Source organism: Lotus japonicus, chromosome 1, assembly GCF_012489685.1.
Source record: "Lotus japonicus ecotype B-129 chromosome 1, LjGifu_v1.2".
NCBI classification, from domain to species: domain Eukaryota; kingdom Viridiplantae; phylum Streptophyta; class Magnoliopsida; order Fabales; family Fabaceae; genus Lotus; species Lotus japonicus.
The window spans coordinates 33,678,025-33,694,942 of NC_080041.1; the positions used below are offsets into that span (position 1 = coordinate 33,678,025).

General features: G+C 36.2%; 1 protein-coding gene across 1 annotated transcript; it reads left to right on the forward strand.

Moving 5' to 3' along the window:
- Window positions 1–4,416: 4,416 nt before the first annotated feature.
- Window positions 4,417–6,479, forward strand: LOC130733550 (probable ribosome biogenesis protein RLP24). Its single transcript, XM_057585776.1, has 6 exons — window positions 4,417–4,500; window positions 4,897–4,983; window positions 5,383–5,436; window positions 5,667–5,780; window positions 5,857–5,996; window positions 6,410–6,479. Exons 1-6 carry the CDS (start codon window positions 4,417–4,419, stop codon window positions 6,477–6,479), a joined length of 549 nt encoding a protein of 182 aa, XP_057441759.1.
- Window positions 6,480–16,918: the final 10,439 nt, after the last annotated feature.

Here is a 16,918-nt window from a genome sequence, read left to right on the forward strand (position 1 = left end):
TCTTTTTCAACTTTTTATGCTTAGACAATAAAGAGTTATACTTATCCATGATATCAGACAAAGCATGTTTCAGTTCAGAGGTAGAGAAAGAAGAGAATACCTCATTTTCATCGTCTGAGTTAGGATCTCCTTCTGATTCTGAGTCAGAGTCAACAGCTTCCTTTGACTCTGCTCCTTTGTCTTTGACAATGGCCATGAGTCCTTGGACTTCACCATCAGAGTCAACATCCTCTGACTCTGATTCATCAAATGTCACCATCAGACTCTTCTTCGTCTTGAAGTGCTTCTTTGGCTTCTTGTCTTTCTTCAACTTTGGACAATCACTTTTGTAGTGCCCAGATTCTTTGCACTCAAAACATGTGACCTCCTTGATTGAAGACTTCTTCTGGCCTGAGGACTCATACTTTCCTTTTGCCTTTCCAGAGCCTTTGAACTTGCTCTGCCTGTGCTTCCAGATGCGGTTGAGTCTCTTGGAGATCAGAGTCAGCTCATCTTCATCAGAATCTTCTGATGCTTCTTCAGATTCTTCTTCTTCAGCTTGAAGAGCTTTTGACTTCTCAACCTTAGCCTTTTCAGATTTGGATTTCAAGGCTATGGACTTTTTCCTCAGATCTTGCATCTCTGAGCGCTTCAGCTCATGGCATTTCAAAATGCTGATGAGTTCTTCTAAACTCATATTCTCAACGTCTCTTGTGAGCTCTATTGAAGTCACCAAAGGCATCCAACTTTCAGGAAGACACCTGATGACCCTTATGACATGATCTTTTGTTGTGTAGCTCTTGTTGAGAGGTCGTATGCCAGCTACAAGCAATTGAAATCTGGAGAACATTTCTTCAATGGACTCATTTGGCTCCATGATGAAGGATTCATACTTTTGGATCAAAGACAATGCCTTTGATTCTTTGACTTTCTTGTTTCCTTCATGAGACATCTTCAGAGATTCAAAAATGCCTTTAGCAAACTCACGATCTGTAATCTTCTGGTACTCCTCATAGGAAATAGCACTTAGAAGAATTGCTCTTGCTTTGTGATGTTGTGAGTACAGCTTCTTTTGATCTGCAGTCATCTCTGACCTTGGGATCTCCTTGCCATCTGCATCAACTGGACGCTCATAGCCATCCACAATAATATCCCAGAGATCTGCATCGAAACCCAGAAAGAAACTTTCCAGTCTATCTTTCCAATATTCGAACCTTTGACCATCGAACATAGGAGGCTTTGCGTTGTAACCATCTCTTTGAGTTTCACTGGTGGTGGCAGCCATTGTTTTTCACACCGGCCCGGATCACTGAACACTGTTAGGTGTGGTAATCAGAACTTGCGCTCTGATACCAATTGAAGGTATGAAAAACGGTAGAAAGGGGGGGGTTTGAATAACGTTTTCAGAACAAAACTTCCACCTTAAAGATTTGGACAAATCTTTCGAGAACTTAAGTGCTAAAGATAAGAGATAGAAAAGCACACAAGGATTTTATCCTGGTTCACTTGATAAATCACTCAAGCTACTCCAGTCCACCCGTTAAGGTGATTTCTTCCTTCTTAGAATGAAGGCAATCCACTAATCAGGTAAGAGTTACAACTGCACTTGAAACCTACAAGTGACTAACAATTACACTGACTTAGCTCTCACTAAGATTCACTCTCTTAGTCTTCTCTAGGATCCGATCAACCTTGATCTCCTAAAGGAACTAAACAAACTGTTTATCAAAGAATTGTTTACAAGAGATTTGCTTCTAAAAAGCTAATAGTAAACACAATGAATTTCAGATGAAAGAAGGCTTAGAATATTTTGAATATGTCTTGCGCGTATATATGTTTCTTTTTCTTTTCTTCTAGCCGCTTCTTTCAATCTTCAGCCTCTATATATACTCCAAGGATTAGGGTTGAGCGTTGCATGGGAAATGCTACCGTTGGAGGGTAGTTCTGGAAAATCCAGCTTCTGCTGTGGCTGAGAACGTTAGGTAGGTCGTCAGGAAGGTACACTTGCTTTTGTACTTGGATAGCGACTTGACCTTTTAACCTAGGAGACTTCTGATCAGGGGAATACTTCATATTGGAACTTGTGAAGCCGGTTGATCAGAGTCAGAGGGAAAGCACAGATCCTCTGACCATTGTATCTTCTGATTCTGAACTCAGAGGGAAGAACATGGCCTTCAGAGTTTCTTGCTTCTGGACTTCAGAGTTTCCACTATTCAGCTTCTGGATCTTCAGAGTCTTCTACACCATCAGAACATCTGAACCTTCAGTGTTTCTTGGTTATCAGAACTTCTGGATCTTCAGAGCTTCTAGCGACTGAGTCCACATTAGAGTTTGTATTGCTTCAGAACTTCTGAAGCTTTTCCACTGTTCATACTGAACATGGTGAATGCGAAAGCGTTGCTTGGGTTACCCTTTATACACAGTGCTTCTGATTTGTGTGAGATTGAGTTGAGGTCAGAGCCTGTAAATAGCACACTCAGAAAAACACGTTAGAGTACCACAATTGTTCATATCAAAAGGTTAACTTGTAATCATCAAAACATAGAGTTGTACTACTAGATCAAAACTTGATCTTACAGTGTCGTCACTCCATCTTCTCCCTGTACTGGCTCTAAGAAATCAACAGGCAAAGGTTTTGGCTTATTCTTGCTACCTTTTGGGCGTCCCCGTTGCGAGCTTTTTTGTAAAGAGTTTGTATTTGGATATTGTTCCAAATCCGGTGATACAAGGACAGTTGATGCTTCACGTTCAGGGGAACTTACAGGTAATGTGAGTTATATATGTATGTATGAGTTTTATTAAAATTGAGTGTTGTTAATCGCGCACCGCGAAAACGGCGGAAATCTAATATTCTATGTCAAGCCCCCCATAGGGGTAAATATAGGATAACATTGTGCCCTCAGAGCGGTACGTTACATCCGCTAAGTGATAGCACATACACGATCACAACTACAAATTACCTATCAAAATGCACAACTCATTGTAACTTAATAATTTTCTTTCTAAAGTGCTCCTATGAGTTAAAATCTTGAGAGACCGAATATTATGCATCGTGATGGTCCTACCAATAACCTACTCATCATAATCTCAATCTCAATCATAACATTGGAAAACGTTAGACCACCCAACATAACCAATACAATGATATTCCAGTTAATTTAAATTTCGAAAACTATACCCCAAATAAAGTTACATCCAGAACCAAGATAAAATCCTAAGCCATATCAGTAGTTATTACTTCAAAGCCAATAACATCAGGGGAAAAAAAGTCAATGGTATAACCATAACTTCAATTTTCCTTTTCATGGTTTCTCCTACCAGTTCCGCCATGGAAGGAAGCTGCGAGGGTGCACGTTGCACTAACCCACCCATCTCCCTCACCAAAACAAAACAAATTGAACTCATTGCAATAAAAACATCATGGTTTGAAAGACGTAACTTACATGGATGTTGTCGTGTCTCCACTGTTATAGGCCGAAGAAGAAGAAGAAGAAGAAGAAGAAGAAGAAGAAGAAGAAGAAGAAGAAGAAGAAGAAGTAAAACCATAAATCGAAACTCTTTTGCTTTTATAAGTTTTAACGGGTTAAGTTGCGGGTTACCCATTCAACTATTTAACAAGAATATATTAATTGAACTGAAAACACCATAACCCAATATAATAACTTTCAAGCCCAAATGTGCTATCATTTTTTTGCTATGAATGAAAATGTTAGAACTAGGCTTAACACAACTAATAGATGGGCTACGCCCAAATTCTATGGATCAATATTTTACAACTTAGCAACTGCCCATAAGCTCGTCCATAGAAAAAAAACAACAACTTCCCAAAAGATATAACAAGTTCTTTTCAAAATAAAATATTTACAAATTTTTTTCCAGTGTTAATCATGTATTCCCACAGACCTCCCTCACCAAAATGAAAAAAATTGAACTCATTGCAATCAAAATATCATGGTTTGAAAGGTGTAACTTACATGGCTGCTACCGTGACTCCACTGTTATAGGCCGAAGGAAAAGAAGGAGAAGAAGTAAAACCCTAAATCGAAACTCTTTGTTTTTATCAGTTTCAACGGGTTGAGTTGCGAAATACTCATTCAACTATTTAACTCGAATATATTAACCTAATTAAAAACATTGTAACCCAATATAATAATTTTCAAGCCGAAATTTGCTCCTTTTTTGCTACGAATGAAAATGCTAAAACTAGGCTAAACACAACTTATACATGGGTTAAGCCCAACTTCTATGGACTAATATTTTACAACTTAGCAACTGCCCAAAACCTCGACCATAGAAACAAAAAACAACTTGCCAAAAGATATAACAAGATCTTAAAATATTTACAAATCTTTTTTGGTGTTAATCATGTATTCCCACAATCAATAAGATCAGAGGCTAGCCAATGAGTTATTTATGGTCGCAAGAGTTGAGTAATACATGGTCTCGCAAGAGTTGAGTCATTGTGGCTCACACCTCAATGTTAAAGACATACATGTCCGTACTGCAACCATGAAGACTTTGGTACTTAGTTTTCCCTTTGTGTGCTGTGAATTTCCAATGTTATTCTATGCTTATTGAATACTTGCTTACGAGGTACTCTTTATTTTTTTAATAGTGTGATACAAGGGTTGGGATGATGTCCACATCAAACAAACATGAGACCGATTTTTGCAGAAAAAAGTTGACTTCCACTCATGGCAATGGAAGGAACCAAGGGGTATACCAAACACTGGAAGCAGTGAGGATTCAGCTTTGTGGTTACTTAGTTGACTTGAAATGGAGATTACATTTAATCCCAGCAGGTTTGGAATAGTAAGACCTTTCCTTGGAAACATGAGACTTCTTTAAACTGTTTTTTATTAGATTTAAGTTATATTTTGTGGTTCCTAATTCAATTCTATATGTATTATCACATAGCCAAAAGAAGAACTTGTGCGGATGAAAATTGCAACAAGTTTGTTACGTGGGGAGCACAATGACTTGCGAAGAAGCTTGGATGAGAAGGCAAGTGTGTTATGCAACACACTTATTTCCGCTGTTGTGGTTGCTGATGTATCACATTTTTTGTCTATTGATGTAGTTCCAACGGAATGTGGCTAGCAATATGAGGCCACAACTCTTGAATGGATTCCAAATTTGATTGAATGTGCAAATTGATAATCTAAAATTTTGATATGTAATTATTAACACTTTTATTTGTTGATGATATTAAGACTATGCTACCACATGAATTTATTGTGGTAACTCAATGCTCTTATCTTCTTGTATAAGGAGTTGCATTATTTAACTGTTTTCAGAAATCTTTGTTGTATTCCAATTCTAAGTATCATGGTTGAACTCTGCTTATATACCCCAAACTCACTCTGCTTATTTTCATCTACTGAGGTGTTGCTTTAATTTTGGATCATTACCGTATACATGGGACATGGAATCCAGTTTGTCCATGATGTTGCAAAGGTAAAATGAATTTTGCTACATATCTTTCTTACTCTTTGATCATCTTCACCTCATCTAGTGAAATTCAAGTTTTATCAAAAAATGAATATGAAATTAATAAATTCCATTTCTTTGAATGCTACTAGAGAATTATTAATTACGTAACTGATTGGTTTGTTGGATCATACGATATTAAATGCCTTTTAAAACATGCCTAGTGGCTAACATTCCTGACAATTTGTTTTATGCAGATTTTCCACTTTTGTAGATCCAAATGCCACAAGAGCTTTAAAATGAAGAGGAATCCTCGTGAAGTAAAATGGACCAAGGCATATAGGCGAGTACATGGAAAGGATATGACAAAGGTAATAGGCATCTTGGTTATAGATATATGTTTGTCTGGATTTGTTCAAACTTCATAACTTGTATATTTTGCTTTAGGATTTAACATTTGAGTTTGAGAAAAAGCGAAATAGACCTGAGAAATATGACAGGAATGTTAAGGAGGATGTCCTCAAGGCCATTTCTAAGATTGCTAAGATTAGAGCCACCAGGGAGGAAACACACCATAAGAAAATTTCGTTCTTTAACTCAACTTTTAAATACATGTGTGTTCGAAAGCTTTACAAAATGTGTTGTCAACCTTTTTTCCTTCATGATCTTTGTGCAACATGCAATCAAATACTGCTGGAGTTTCTTCAGAATTACGATTATGCATTTCAAATATGTCCAAGATCTCTCCCATATGATAAAAATACTAGCGTTGGATTGTACCACTTCTATGCCAAGAAAATAATGCATCATACTAAGATCGGACATTTCAAATTCATCCATCATAGAATTCTTAAATTTTTTAAACATGGCATCATAATTTCTAGTAAATAAAAGGTCATCAACATATAAGGAAACAATTTGAATTTTCCCTTCATCCCTTGTTTTCATGAAAAGAGTATGCTCATAAGGGTATTTTGAAAAACCATATTTAATAAAATAGGATTCAATCCGACTATGCCAAGCCCGAGGGGCTTGTTTTAGTCCATAAAGAGCTTTCTTCAATTTTGTAAAATTTTGCTCACTTCCAATCTTTACATAACCAAGGGGTGACCAACATATACTTGTCCTTCCAAGTATCCACGCAAGAATGATGATTTGACATCCACCTAAGAAATTTGCCAAGATTTTTGTGGTACCAACGCAACCACCAATCTAATTGTGTCAGTTCTAGCAACCGGGGAGAACACTTATGTGTAATCGATCCCATATTTTTGCTTGTATCTCTTGGCGATCAAACGAGCCTTGTACTTGTCAACTTCACCTTTCTCATTAAACTTGGTTTTGAAGACCCATTTCACACCAATAGTTTTGTGTTCACTTGGAAGATCACACAACTCCCATGTGTCGTTCCTTTCAAAAGCATCAATCTCATCATTCATGGCTTTGCACCATTTTTCTTCTTTGACAACATTCTCAAAAGATGTAGTGTCATAATCAACAAACAAAGAAAAATGAGTAATTGGATTCTGAGTTCCAGATACATCATAATCTTCCATCCACGCTGACCTTTTTCTAACAAGGGGATGAGATTGAGGTTCTTTTTCATTGATGCTAGTGATTGTAGGTCAAGTTGCAGCAACTGTAGTAGTTGAATTTGAGGAATTTTTGGGCACACAAGGTGCTAATATTTGCTCATGTTCAGCATCATTATCATAAATGACTTGACTAGGTTGCTTCCTATCCCAACCCCAAGTGTTTTCTTCATAAAAAAACAACGTCCCTGCTGGTCACAATCTTCTCCGTTAATGGATTAAATAATTTATACGCTTTTGAGACATCACTTACACAAAGGGAGACACATTTTTCAGCCTTGTTATCCAGTTTCATTCTTTTAACATCTGGTACATGAGCATATGCTATGCATCCAAAGATTCTGAAATGATCTCATGTCGGTCTTCTCCCATTCCAAGCTTCTTCTGGCGTAATATTTTGAACATAGAAGGTTGGACTTCTATTCAAAACATGAATGCTCCAATTTACTGCTTCCGGCCAAAATCACTTTGGGACATTTTCTCTTGCTAACAAGCTTCTCACCATGTTGAAAACGGTTATGTTTTTCCTCTCCAACACACATTTTGTTGTGGTGTATATGCAGTTGTAAGCTCTCTTCGAATACCATGTTCTCCACAAAAATCTTCAAATTCTTTGGAACAATATTCACCACCACGATCTGTACGAAGAGTCTTAATGGACTTTCCTGCTTCATTTTCAACACGGGCATTGAGGTTTTTAAATGCAGAGAAAGCTTTTGACTTTTGCGGTAAAAAATAACCCCAAGTGTTTCTTGAAAAGTCATCAATGAAGCAAATTAAGTATCTTTTACCTAAATTAGAAGATGGATTTATTGGACCACAAATATCGAAATGCAGTAGCTCCAAGACACCCTTTGCTCTCTAAGACTTTTCTTTGGGAAATTAGGATCCATGTTGTTTGACAACAACACATTCTTCACGAACTTGGGAAGGAATGGTAATTTGAGGAAGGAATGTCACCATATTTTTCTGTTTTAGGGTCTTAAATCCGCTAAAGCTTAAGTGGCCATAGCGAAAATGCTACAACCATGATGGATCTGCCTTATCAGCCATAAAGCAAGTCTGAATACTTTCAATCTACAATGGAAACAATCTGTTTGAACTCATTTGGACAGTTGATATGGCACCTCTAATAGGATCATAAATTTCACAAGCTCCCTTCTGAATGGTGATAACATAACCCTTCTCTTGTAATGGACCAGCACTCAATAAATTACTTTTTAAAGCAGTAGCATGCATCACATTTGATATTGTTTCCACAAAAACATTCTTGGTTTTTATCTTGATATCACCTTTTTCCATTGCTTCTATAGAAGAGGAGTCACCAAAACTCATAGTAGAATGAAAATCTTCATTTAAATAAGAAAAAGAAGACTTACTTCCACTCATGTGGTTACTGCAACCTGTATCCAAATACCAAATATCTGACCCAGTTTCTTCCGCTAGAGTGGCCATCAACACTGCTTCCTTATTTTCAATAAAGTTTAAACTTTCTCCCTTTTCTTTGTCGTTAGGCAGCCTAGAGTAGCATTCAGAAGCATAGTGGCCAAATTTGTGACATCTAAAGCACTCTAGCTTGGATTTGTCCCTCTGCCTTTGCTTGTAATATTTGCCCTTGGATTCTTGTCAACATCTCTGTTTTCATGTTCTCCTCTTCCTCTACCCCTACCTCTTTCCCTTTCTCTAAAATTTGAGGAATGAGTATTAGTATTGGAAGAGGCCTTCAATGCTTGCTCCTCCGTTGTTGAACTTCTGTTTTTTTGTTTTGTTCATGAACCAGCAATGAGCTTTGATGCTCATCAAGGGAGAGTTCATCAGTGTCACTGGATTCTTCAATTGAGCACACCACATAGTCAAGTTTTGGTGCGAGTGAGCGTATAATTTTTTCAACGATAAGGGTGTATCCCATACTTTCTCCATGAACTCGCATGTTGTTTGCAATTCTCATGACCCTTGAACAATAGCTAGTAACTGACTCACCTTCCTTTATTTGTAGAGTTTCAAAGTCCCTTCTTAAAGCTTGAAGTTGAGCACGTTTGACTTTTGTGGAGCCTTCGTATTTGTTCTTCATTGAACCCCAAATATCCTTGGAAGTTTATTTGCAAATAATGGTTTCCAGGATAGAGCGATCAATGGCTTGAAAAAGTAATTTTTTGCTCTCAAGTCTTTCAACTTCATCGCATCAAGCTCTCTATGCTGTGTTGCAGTAAGTTGTACGCCTTCTTCTGGTGTTGCTACACCATTTCAACTACTTGCCAATACTCCTTAAATCTTAAAACATTTTCCATCGGCATGCTCCAGTGGTCATAGTGACCACCAAAATCGAGGAATTGTAGTTGTAATGGAAGACTTCTGTAGAAAAAATGAGGAAAAGCTCTTTTCCTCTCTTTTACGTATTTTGTCTCTCTCACTTTGGCTCTTGATACCACTGTTTGAACGTGTAAAACATAAACAAAAGAATAATATTAGAAGATTTGAAACTGAAACTTATCATTCACTCAACACTACAACAGGTATTTAAAAAAAACATAACTAAACACCTACTAAATAAGAGCCACTATTCCCATGATTTGCATAATTGATCAGTTACCTACTATCTCCTAAAAACTAGAGCATATATTTAACATATGACAAATATTTCCTCCTGAATTTCTACTTAAGGATTAATCACTGTTGTTAAATATCGGCCATGCCGTTTTTCTATGGCGGGTTTTCGACATACCACCAAAAACAATGTGTGGCATTGCGGTTCGGTTATGGTGGAAATAACGGGAAATGACAGAAATTCCCCAAATCAATATCTATCTATATAATATACTAAAGGAAGGTTTTTTTCTAGAAGGTTTTGCCACGTGTCACCCCCATATCATCTCAATAAAAAATATACAAATTTTGTTTTTCAATATTAAATCCTCATAAAAAAAACAAATTTTGTTTTTCAATCAATCACAGCATATAACAAATTTGTTTAGTAACTTTGAATACATATTCAATATTTTTTTTTGAAAGGGAATACATATTCAATATTAAATCTGTAAGATTTTATTTTTTCTTAACTTTTAATACATTTTCAATATTAAATCTGCATTAAAATAAAATATGTGTACACCCCCATCCATCCGTAAATATTTTATTTTTTCTTAACTTTGAATACATATTCAATTTCAATTTGGTTCTTAATTTTTTGAACATGGAGTTCTTCAATATTATATTTTATAATAACCAATCAATATATTTTAAAAAAACATATCCCTGTGATCACACTTTGGATTACATGTTTTTTTAAAAAAATTAGTAAAAAATACAATGTATTTGACCAAAGCATAAAAAAAAAATTTGGTTACACCAAAGCATAAATTTTAAAAACCAATCAATATATTTTTTAGAAAAAACATATTCGTGTGATCTCACTTTTTTTAAAACAATTTAGTAAAAAAAAAACATATCCATAAAGTCTTATGTAAAAAACTATAAATGCATTCTAAAAACATATCCGTGTGATTACACTTTAAAAAAAAAAAAACAGAAAAAAATACAACGGATATGACCAAAACATATCCATGTGATTACATTTTTTTTAAATAGTAAAAAAAAAAAACCTAATGGACCAAAATCATATTCGTGTGATTAACAAGCAATTAGCTTTTCAAAAAGAGGGCAAGGATAAGCTAGCAGGAAATGAAAAACACGAAATAAATAAGGAAGAAGGATTTACCAATCACACGGGCGCAGTCTAAAACCGGAAGTCTGGCCAGGAAATCGATGACAGCTTTGTCTTCAGGGGTCAGGGAGTCCCCGGGCGGGTCGATTACTTGGCACACTTCCTAGGTCCAGTAGAGGGGAAATCAGGCAGTGCCATCCCTGTGGGTGAAAACCTCGGGATACTCGGGGGACACTACGAACCTGAAGAACTTCCGAGCCAAGCCAACGGTAATGGTGGGCCAGAGAGGGTTAAAGCGTTGGCGACCCTCTCTGGCTTCCAGGGAAACCCAGCTGCGTGGTGGCGACGGTGGAGCAGACACACGGTAGAAATAAAAGAAGTGGGAAGGTTCAGGATCTTGCTGAATTGCATCGCAAAGGATCTCGAAACATCGCAAAAAAGCCCAACTGTTGGGATGAAGTTGACTAGGGGCAACATTGATGCTATGGAGCACGGAGCAAATGAAGAGGGAAAAAGGAAATTTGATGCCCAAGCTCGTGAACATATACCCGTACGCGTAGAAGAAATGGTCAGCACCCACGTAGTTGTCTTGAGGACGGATCCAAGGGCGTTCAGAGGTTGTGCAGACACCGTAGTACATAAGATTGTCAAGGGGTTTTTCGTGGCAAAACCCGCCAGATTCTGAAGAAATTTCCCAAATGGATGACTCCTTCTCTATGCTGGATCGTTGGTTAGGCATCGTTCCGGCGGGCAAAGCCCTTATGGCGGGAGTTTTCAGCGATTCCCAGGTCTTCGTCCGGAAGCCAATGATTTCTTCTTCTTTGAGGGGAGCCCCTCCCGGAGGGGGCGAGACGACGGGAGGAACGCATCGCAGGGGAGTGGCGATAGTAACTTTGCGCTTAGGATTTTTGGTCTGACGTTTTGGTGTCATTATGAAAAGGGTACGAGGGGTGAAGGTTATTCTGATGTGCGAGGGTTAGCCGAAAAAGGGATGATGAGCAGAAAGTCGCAAAAGCCACAGCAATGAACTATGGAGAGAGTTCGCGCAAGGAGCGGGAAACAAAAGATCAACACCTTTTTAAGCGAGGAATGACGTTTGGAAGGAAACGTGTGAGGAGAAGCTAAGGGAAGTTGTTGTGAGACATGGAGGAAAAGTGGGGAATCGTGCCCCATGACGTCAGGAAATGATATGATGGCAGTTGCGGGATTTTGGGGAGTGGGAAGGACGCATTAAATGAAAAGTTACCATAGTTGAAGCCTATTGGTTTAAATTCAGGTTGTTAGGCTTCGCAAAGATTCGAAGAGACATCTCAAAGGCAGTAGTTGGGATTTGGGGGATTTGCTGACCTTAGCGCTACTTCAAGGCGCGACGCGTGGCGAAGACTCGACACATGTCAAAAGTGTCACGATTCAAAGCACGTGCGTAGCAGTGATGGGGCGAGCGGACCAAATGTCATTGACACAATACTGCTTGTGGACTCTGCTCGCCCGGGAAAGGGGGAACACAACAAGAAGTCTAAAATATAGATTTTAAAAGCTTTACTCACCAGGCCATGTTGGCTACTGTTGCTCATTTTGCTAAACGCTTTAGGTTTTAGCATTGGTTAGTTTCTTATGGTTTTGGCCTTGAGTTTTTTCTGCTTAAAGACACACTTAGCTCTCATGCTTCGAGCTCGGTGTCTTGTGGACTGGGCAAGACCCCAAGGTCCCTCGCCCAGGGGCATTTGGCCTTAGGCGGGGAGCGCGCCAGGGACTTGGGCCTCTCTCCCCGAGGCCCAACTGGCCCATTAAGATACATTAGCAGTGCCAAGCCCAACTCCACACCTATAAATAGGGGACGGTAACCAATTGTAAGGGACTCTTGGCTCATTTGAGAAATATTCAGATTGAAATTCAGTTATTCTCTCTCTCTAGCGGTTAGAACTTCTCTCTCTCAAACACTCATATCACTTTCCTCACACTTTAGGTACTCTACCCCCATTCAATGTTCTTAGGATAGAACAGCAATCCTTTCAAATTCTGCAACTGTTATTCTGAATGCAAGTTTAGGATGGTATGAATCATGAATTTTTAGTTGGAGATGATAAGTTAATCACCGTCCTAAACGTGATGATAAGTTAAATCAAAACATTTGCCAAGATTTCATATTTGTATTTTTAGCGCGCAGCTTCTTTTATTTACTTTATAAGTTTTAGTCCCATTCACTCTCACACTTTGATTGATGTAATCAGGAAAAGAGGTAAATTTTGATGAAGTGGAAGTGATCAAGACGCAGTTCTTTTTGTTCAAAAGATAAAATACCTCTAGAAATCCAGAAGTCAAATCCATCAAAGCCACTCCTTTTCCATAAGGATCTTTCTGAGAGAATTCTACTGCTGTCATGAAGCAACTTTCCTCTTCAGTTCTACTGGGTAAGAGAAAACTTAATTTAGATGGCATTATTTGATTAATGTATTTGTTGGAAGCTACTTCTTATTTGTATGTTTGATTCTTCATTATACCTAATAAACTCTGTTCTGCAGCCAAATATTGATTAATTATGATGTGAGTCTCAATAATACTTGATTTCTGATACAAAGGATTATAAGTATTGTTGCCTCTTGGAACTTGAAAATTTGATTCTGCATTTTTTTTTTTGCATCTTTTGCAAGAATAGAATCCTTGTGCATGAGTTTTACAATGAATTTTGCTTACTGCATTAATAGATTAATAGATTTACAACCTTCTGCTCCAAGTATAAATCAATAATTTTCTTAATGGAGTAAACACTTAATAGATCCCTACTAGATGTAGAATGTTGATCACACAAATTATTAATGATTGAATGCTCTCATAGCTAAAATTTTGTCTTCTGCAGACATGTGACCTGCACAAAATGTACTTTTTTCTTGGTTTTGTGGAAGTGTACTGCTTAAAGATAGCATTAGCATTACTTTACTTGAACTAATAGTGACTAAGCTCCAAGATAGGCAACGAGATACAACTGAATTAGAGGATAAAGTGAGATCTCAAACTGATTTGTTGGTTGCTAAAGACCAAGGTGGGTATTGTGTGATTCTTTGTGCAGGTTCTACTTGGTGATTCTGATTCATTATTCTGAGAAAGGGAATATTGTATAGCCATTGTAAGGGATTATGCTATCTCATTCTCCCTTTTGCATGTGCTGCAGTAAACTATTGGTTATTTGTTAATTTTGTTTTCTCTTGATGCTTTGTTATGAAATGGATGATTGAAAATTCAAAATTATATCGTTGTGAGAGTGTAGTGACTTCTCCAAAATCTTGCTTCTATGACTTTGGATGTCTAGGATTTAAATGTTGATTCCTTTTTATCTCTTTATCAGGTATAGATAAAAAAAAATCATCATGCAACTTAAGAAGATAAATATAAGGAGACCAATATCAAGTGCTTCAACAATTGGAAAGGAGAGAATAGTTATATCTGGAATGGTATAGCAGAAGAAGAATTGAATCTTATTCCCATAAATCAAGTAAAGTTAAACATCTCTTTTCTTTTTACTTCATACTTATCCTAAGCTTGCAAAAATCACTGTGGGGTAGTTTATTTTACTCTATAGTTCCAATATGGGTAATTCTAATATAGGTATGTGCTCCATGTGAATACTTCTTAGCAACAAAATATTTACTACTGTAACACAAAGAATCAGATGCAAAAACAGTTCAATTTCTCAACCAATAAACTAAGAAGTTCAAATTAATTCCCGTTATACTCACCCTTTGTTTGGCCTGTCCTTTTTATCTTTTCGACAGCAGCTGAATGACTGTGAAGAAGATGTTGGATAAAGTGGATGATCTTGACATGGACAAAGTGATAGAGGAATTTGAGAGGCTTACAAAGGATGCTGATCTGGTTTAGAATACTTATGGATCTCTATTCTTGGCTTCCCTTCAGGACTTTTCTTTTTACTTCATTGGATTCTAATATAACTGATAGAGATTCAATCTATAAACAATTTTAAATATGAACGCTTCTGTAATATAAAAGGAACGGAGGTACCATTAAGAAGAGAATGAAATCACTAACATGGATGTCATAAGAAATGATATACATTGTAGTTGTTCTCTGAAATTGTCTCCCGTACGAAAATAAGTCCCTGAAATTTTTTTTTCCGATTCCGAATCCCTGGAAATTTTTTTAATCAAAATAAGTCTCTACTCGTGTTTCCAGCATATGTGGCACAATTTTTGCTGAGTCATTTATTCCACGTGGCTTTTCTATTTTTTTTAAATACATATGGATTAAAAAAATAAAATTAAATATTTCAATTTTAATTTAAAATCTTTTTAGGATTAATTAGATTTAGGGATTTAGGGTTAATTAGGTTAATAAGATTTTAATTTTAAATTTAAACATTTAAATTTAATTTAAACATTTAAATTTAAAAATAAAATCATTTTAGGGATTTAGGGTTAATTAGATTTAGGGTTAATTAGGTTAATAACATTTTAATTTTAAATTTAAATGCTTAATTTTATTTTTTTAATATATGTGTATTTAAAAAAATAGAAAAGCCACGTGAAATAAATGACTCAGCAAAAATTGAGCCACATATGCTGGAAACACGAGTAGGGACTTATTCTGATTAAAAAAATAATTTCAGGAATTCGGAATCGGAAAAAAAAATTTCAGGGACTTATTTTCGTACGGCATACAATTTTAGAGACCTCCATAGTATTTAAACCTTATTATAATGCTAAAAGATATAGTTAGTTTGCTTTTACTAAAGGAGTGAGAGATGATTGTTGTGCTAAAAAAAGATTTTCACCTCTATAAATATAGAAGGGTTTATGGCATGATAGGTTCACACCGGATTTTTTATCGTTGCATGACAGTTAATAAAGAGACTAACCACTTACCAGCAAGTTCTTTAACAAAAAAAGGAAATAAAAATGTATAGGTTGATAATAAGGTAGCTGATCGATGGGTTGCTACTGATTATCCTTCTAAAGTATCCTTTAGACAATTGTGTTTTCCCTTATGAGAATAAGATCTTCTATTGTGTACCTACCCCATAGATCTCAAAGGCAATAGAAAGATTTGGTATGAGGATGCACACAATTTTGTGTGGACGATGGTAAAGGAGAATGATATAATGAAACGTTAACATTTAATTTAATCTCTTTTCATTTGTAACATGTAACTTTATTTGCTACTTTGTTTTTATGATGATTTTAATTTTTAATCTGGAGATTGATATTTACTGATCTAAGTTATCTATGTGTATAATCTCTTTTTTTTTTTTTGAACGTGTGTATATTCAAAGTTTGCTACTTTTTTATTTGCTACTTTTGTACATGACTTCAAATGAACAAGAGGTAGAATCCATTTTTATTCAAAGTTATCATCCATTTTCAAAAAAAAAAAGTTATGATTGTATTAAGGGGTGGAATCACGTTGTGGTAATAGGGCCAGTCGCTACCCTTAGCCAAAAAATTGTTACTTAATTTACTATAAAAGATACTAAACTCCCTATGTATTTCAGCCCTCAACCCTTAAAAGACAAACTTCACTTAGACTAATCAATATATATCTCTTACATATTTTATTATTATATGCAAGTAAAGTAGTAGCATCAAACTACTAATAAAAAAAAAATTTCATTACACTATTACGTATTATATTCAATTAAAGAATGTTAGAAATATGCATATGGAGTGTCTTTAAATTAGCTTATGTAATTGTTCCAGGCTAAACGTAGTTGAGATATAAGACTGTTCACAATTTAATCTTAATCTTATTTTAATTAATTTAATTTTCCATGCTATTAATTGTTTATTTGCTCCATCGGAAAATAATTTTTTATTTGATGCATGATGTAGATCTCCAAATCGACGACAATAAGCTGATGAATATGTGCCTAATTGAAATCGAAAAGGAGCTACAATGCAATGCTATATCTCTTAAAGATTTTTCATGTTTGCCATATCCTACTATTTCTGAAATTATAAATTTTGAAAATAACTTTGTTGCAAGCGAGCTCAATTACAATAAGAAAGAGATGAAAAAAATTCATGTAGAGTTGGTTGGCTCACTTACTATAGAACAAAAGGGTGTATATATGCAGGTGTTGGATGCAGTTATGTCTAATAAGGGAGACTTCTTTTTTCTTTTATGGTTTTGGAGGAACGAGTAAAACTTAGTCTGCTGCGGTGCGACGAAAACATGAGATTACAGAATGTTTCATCCTCAACGCCTGCTGTAGAAATAAGAGAATTTGCGGAATGGATTCTTAAGG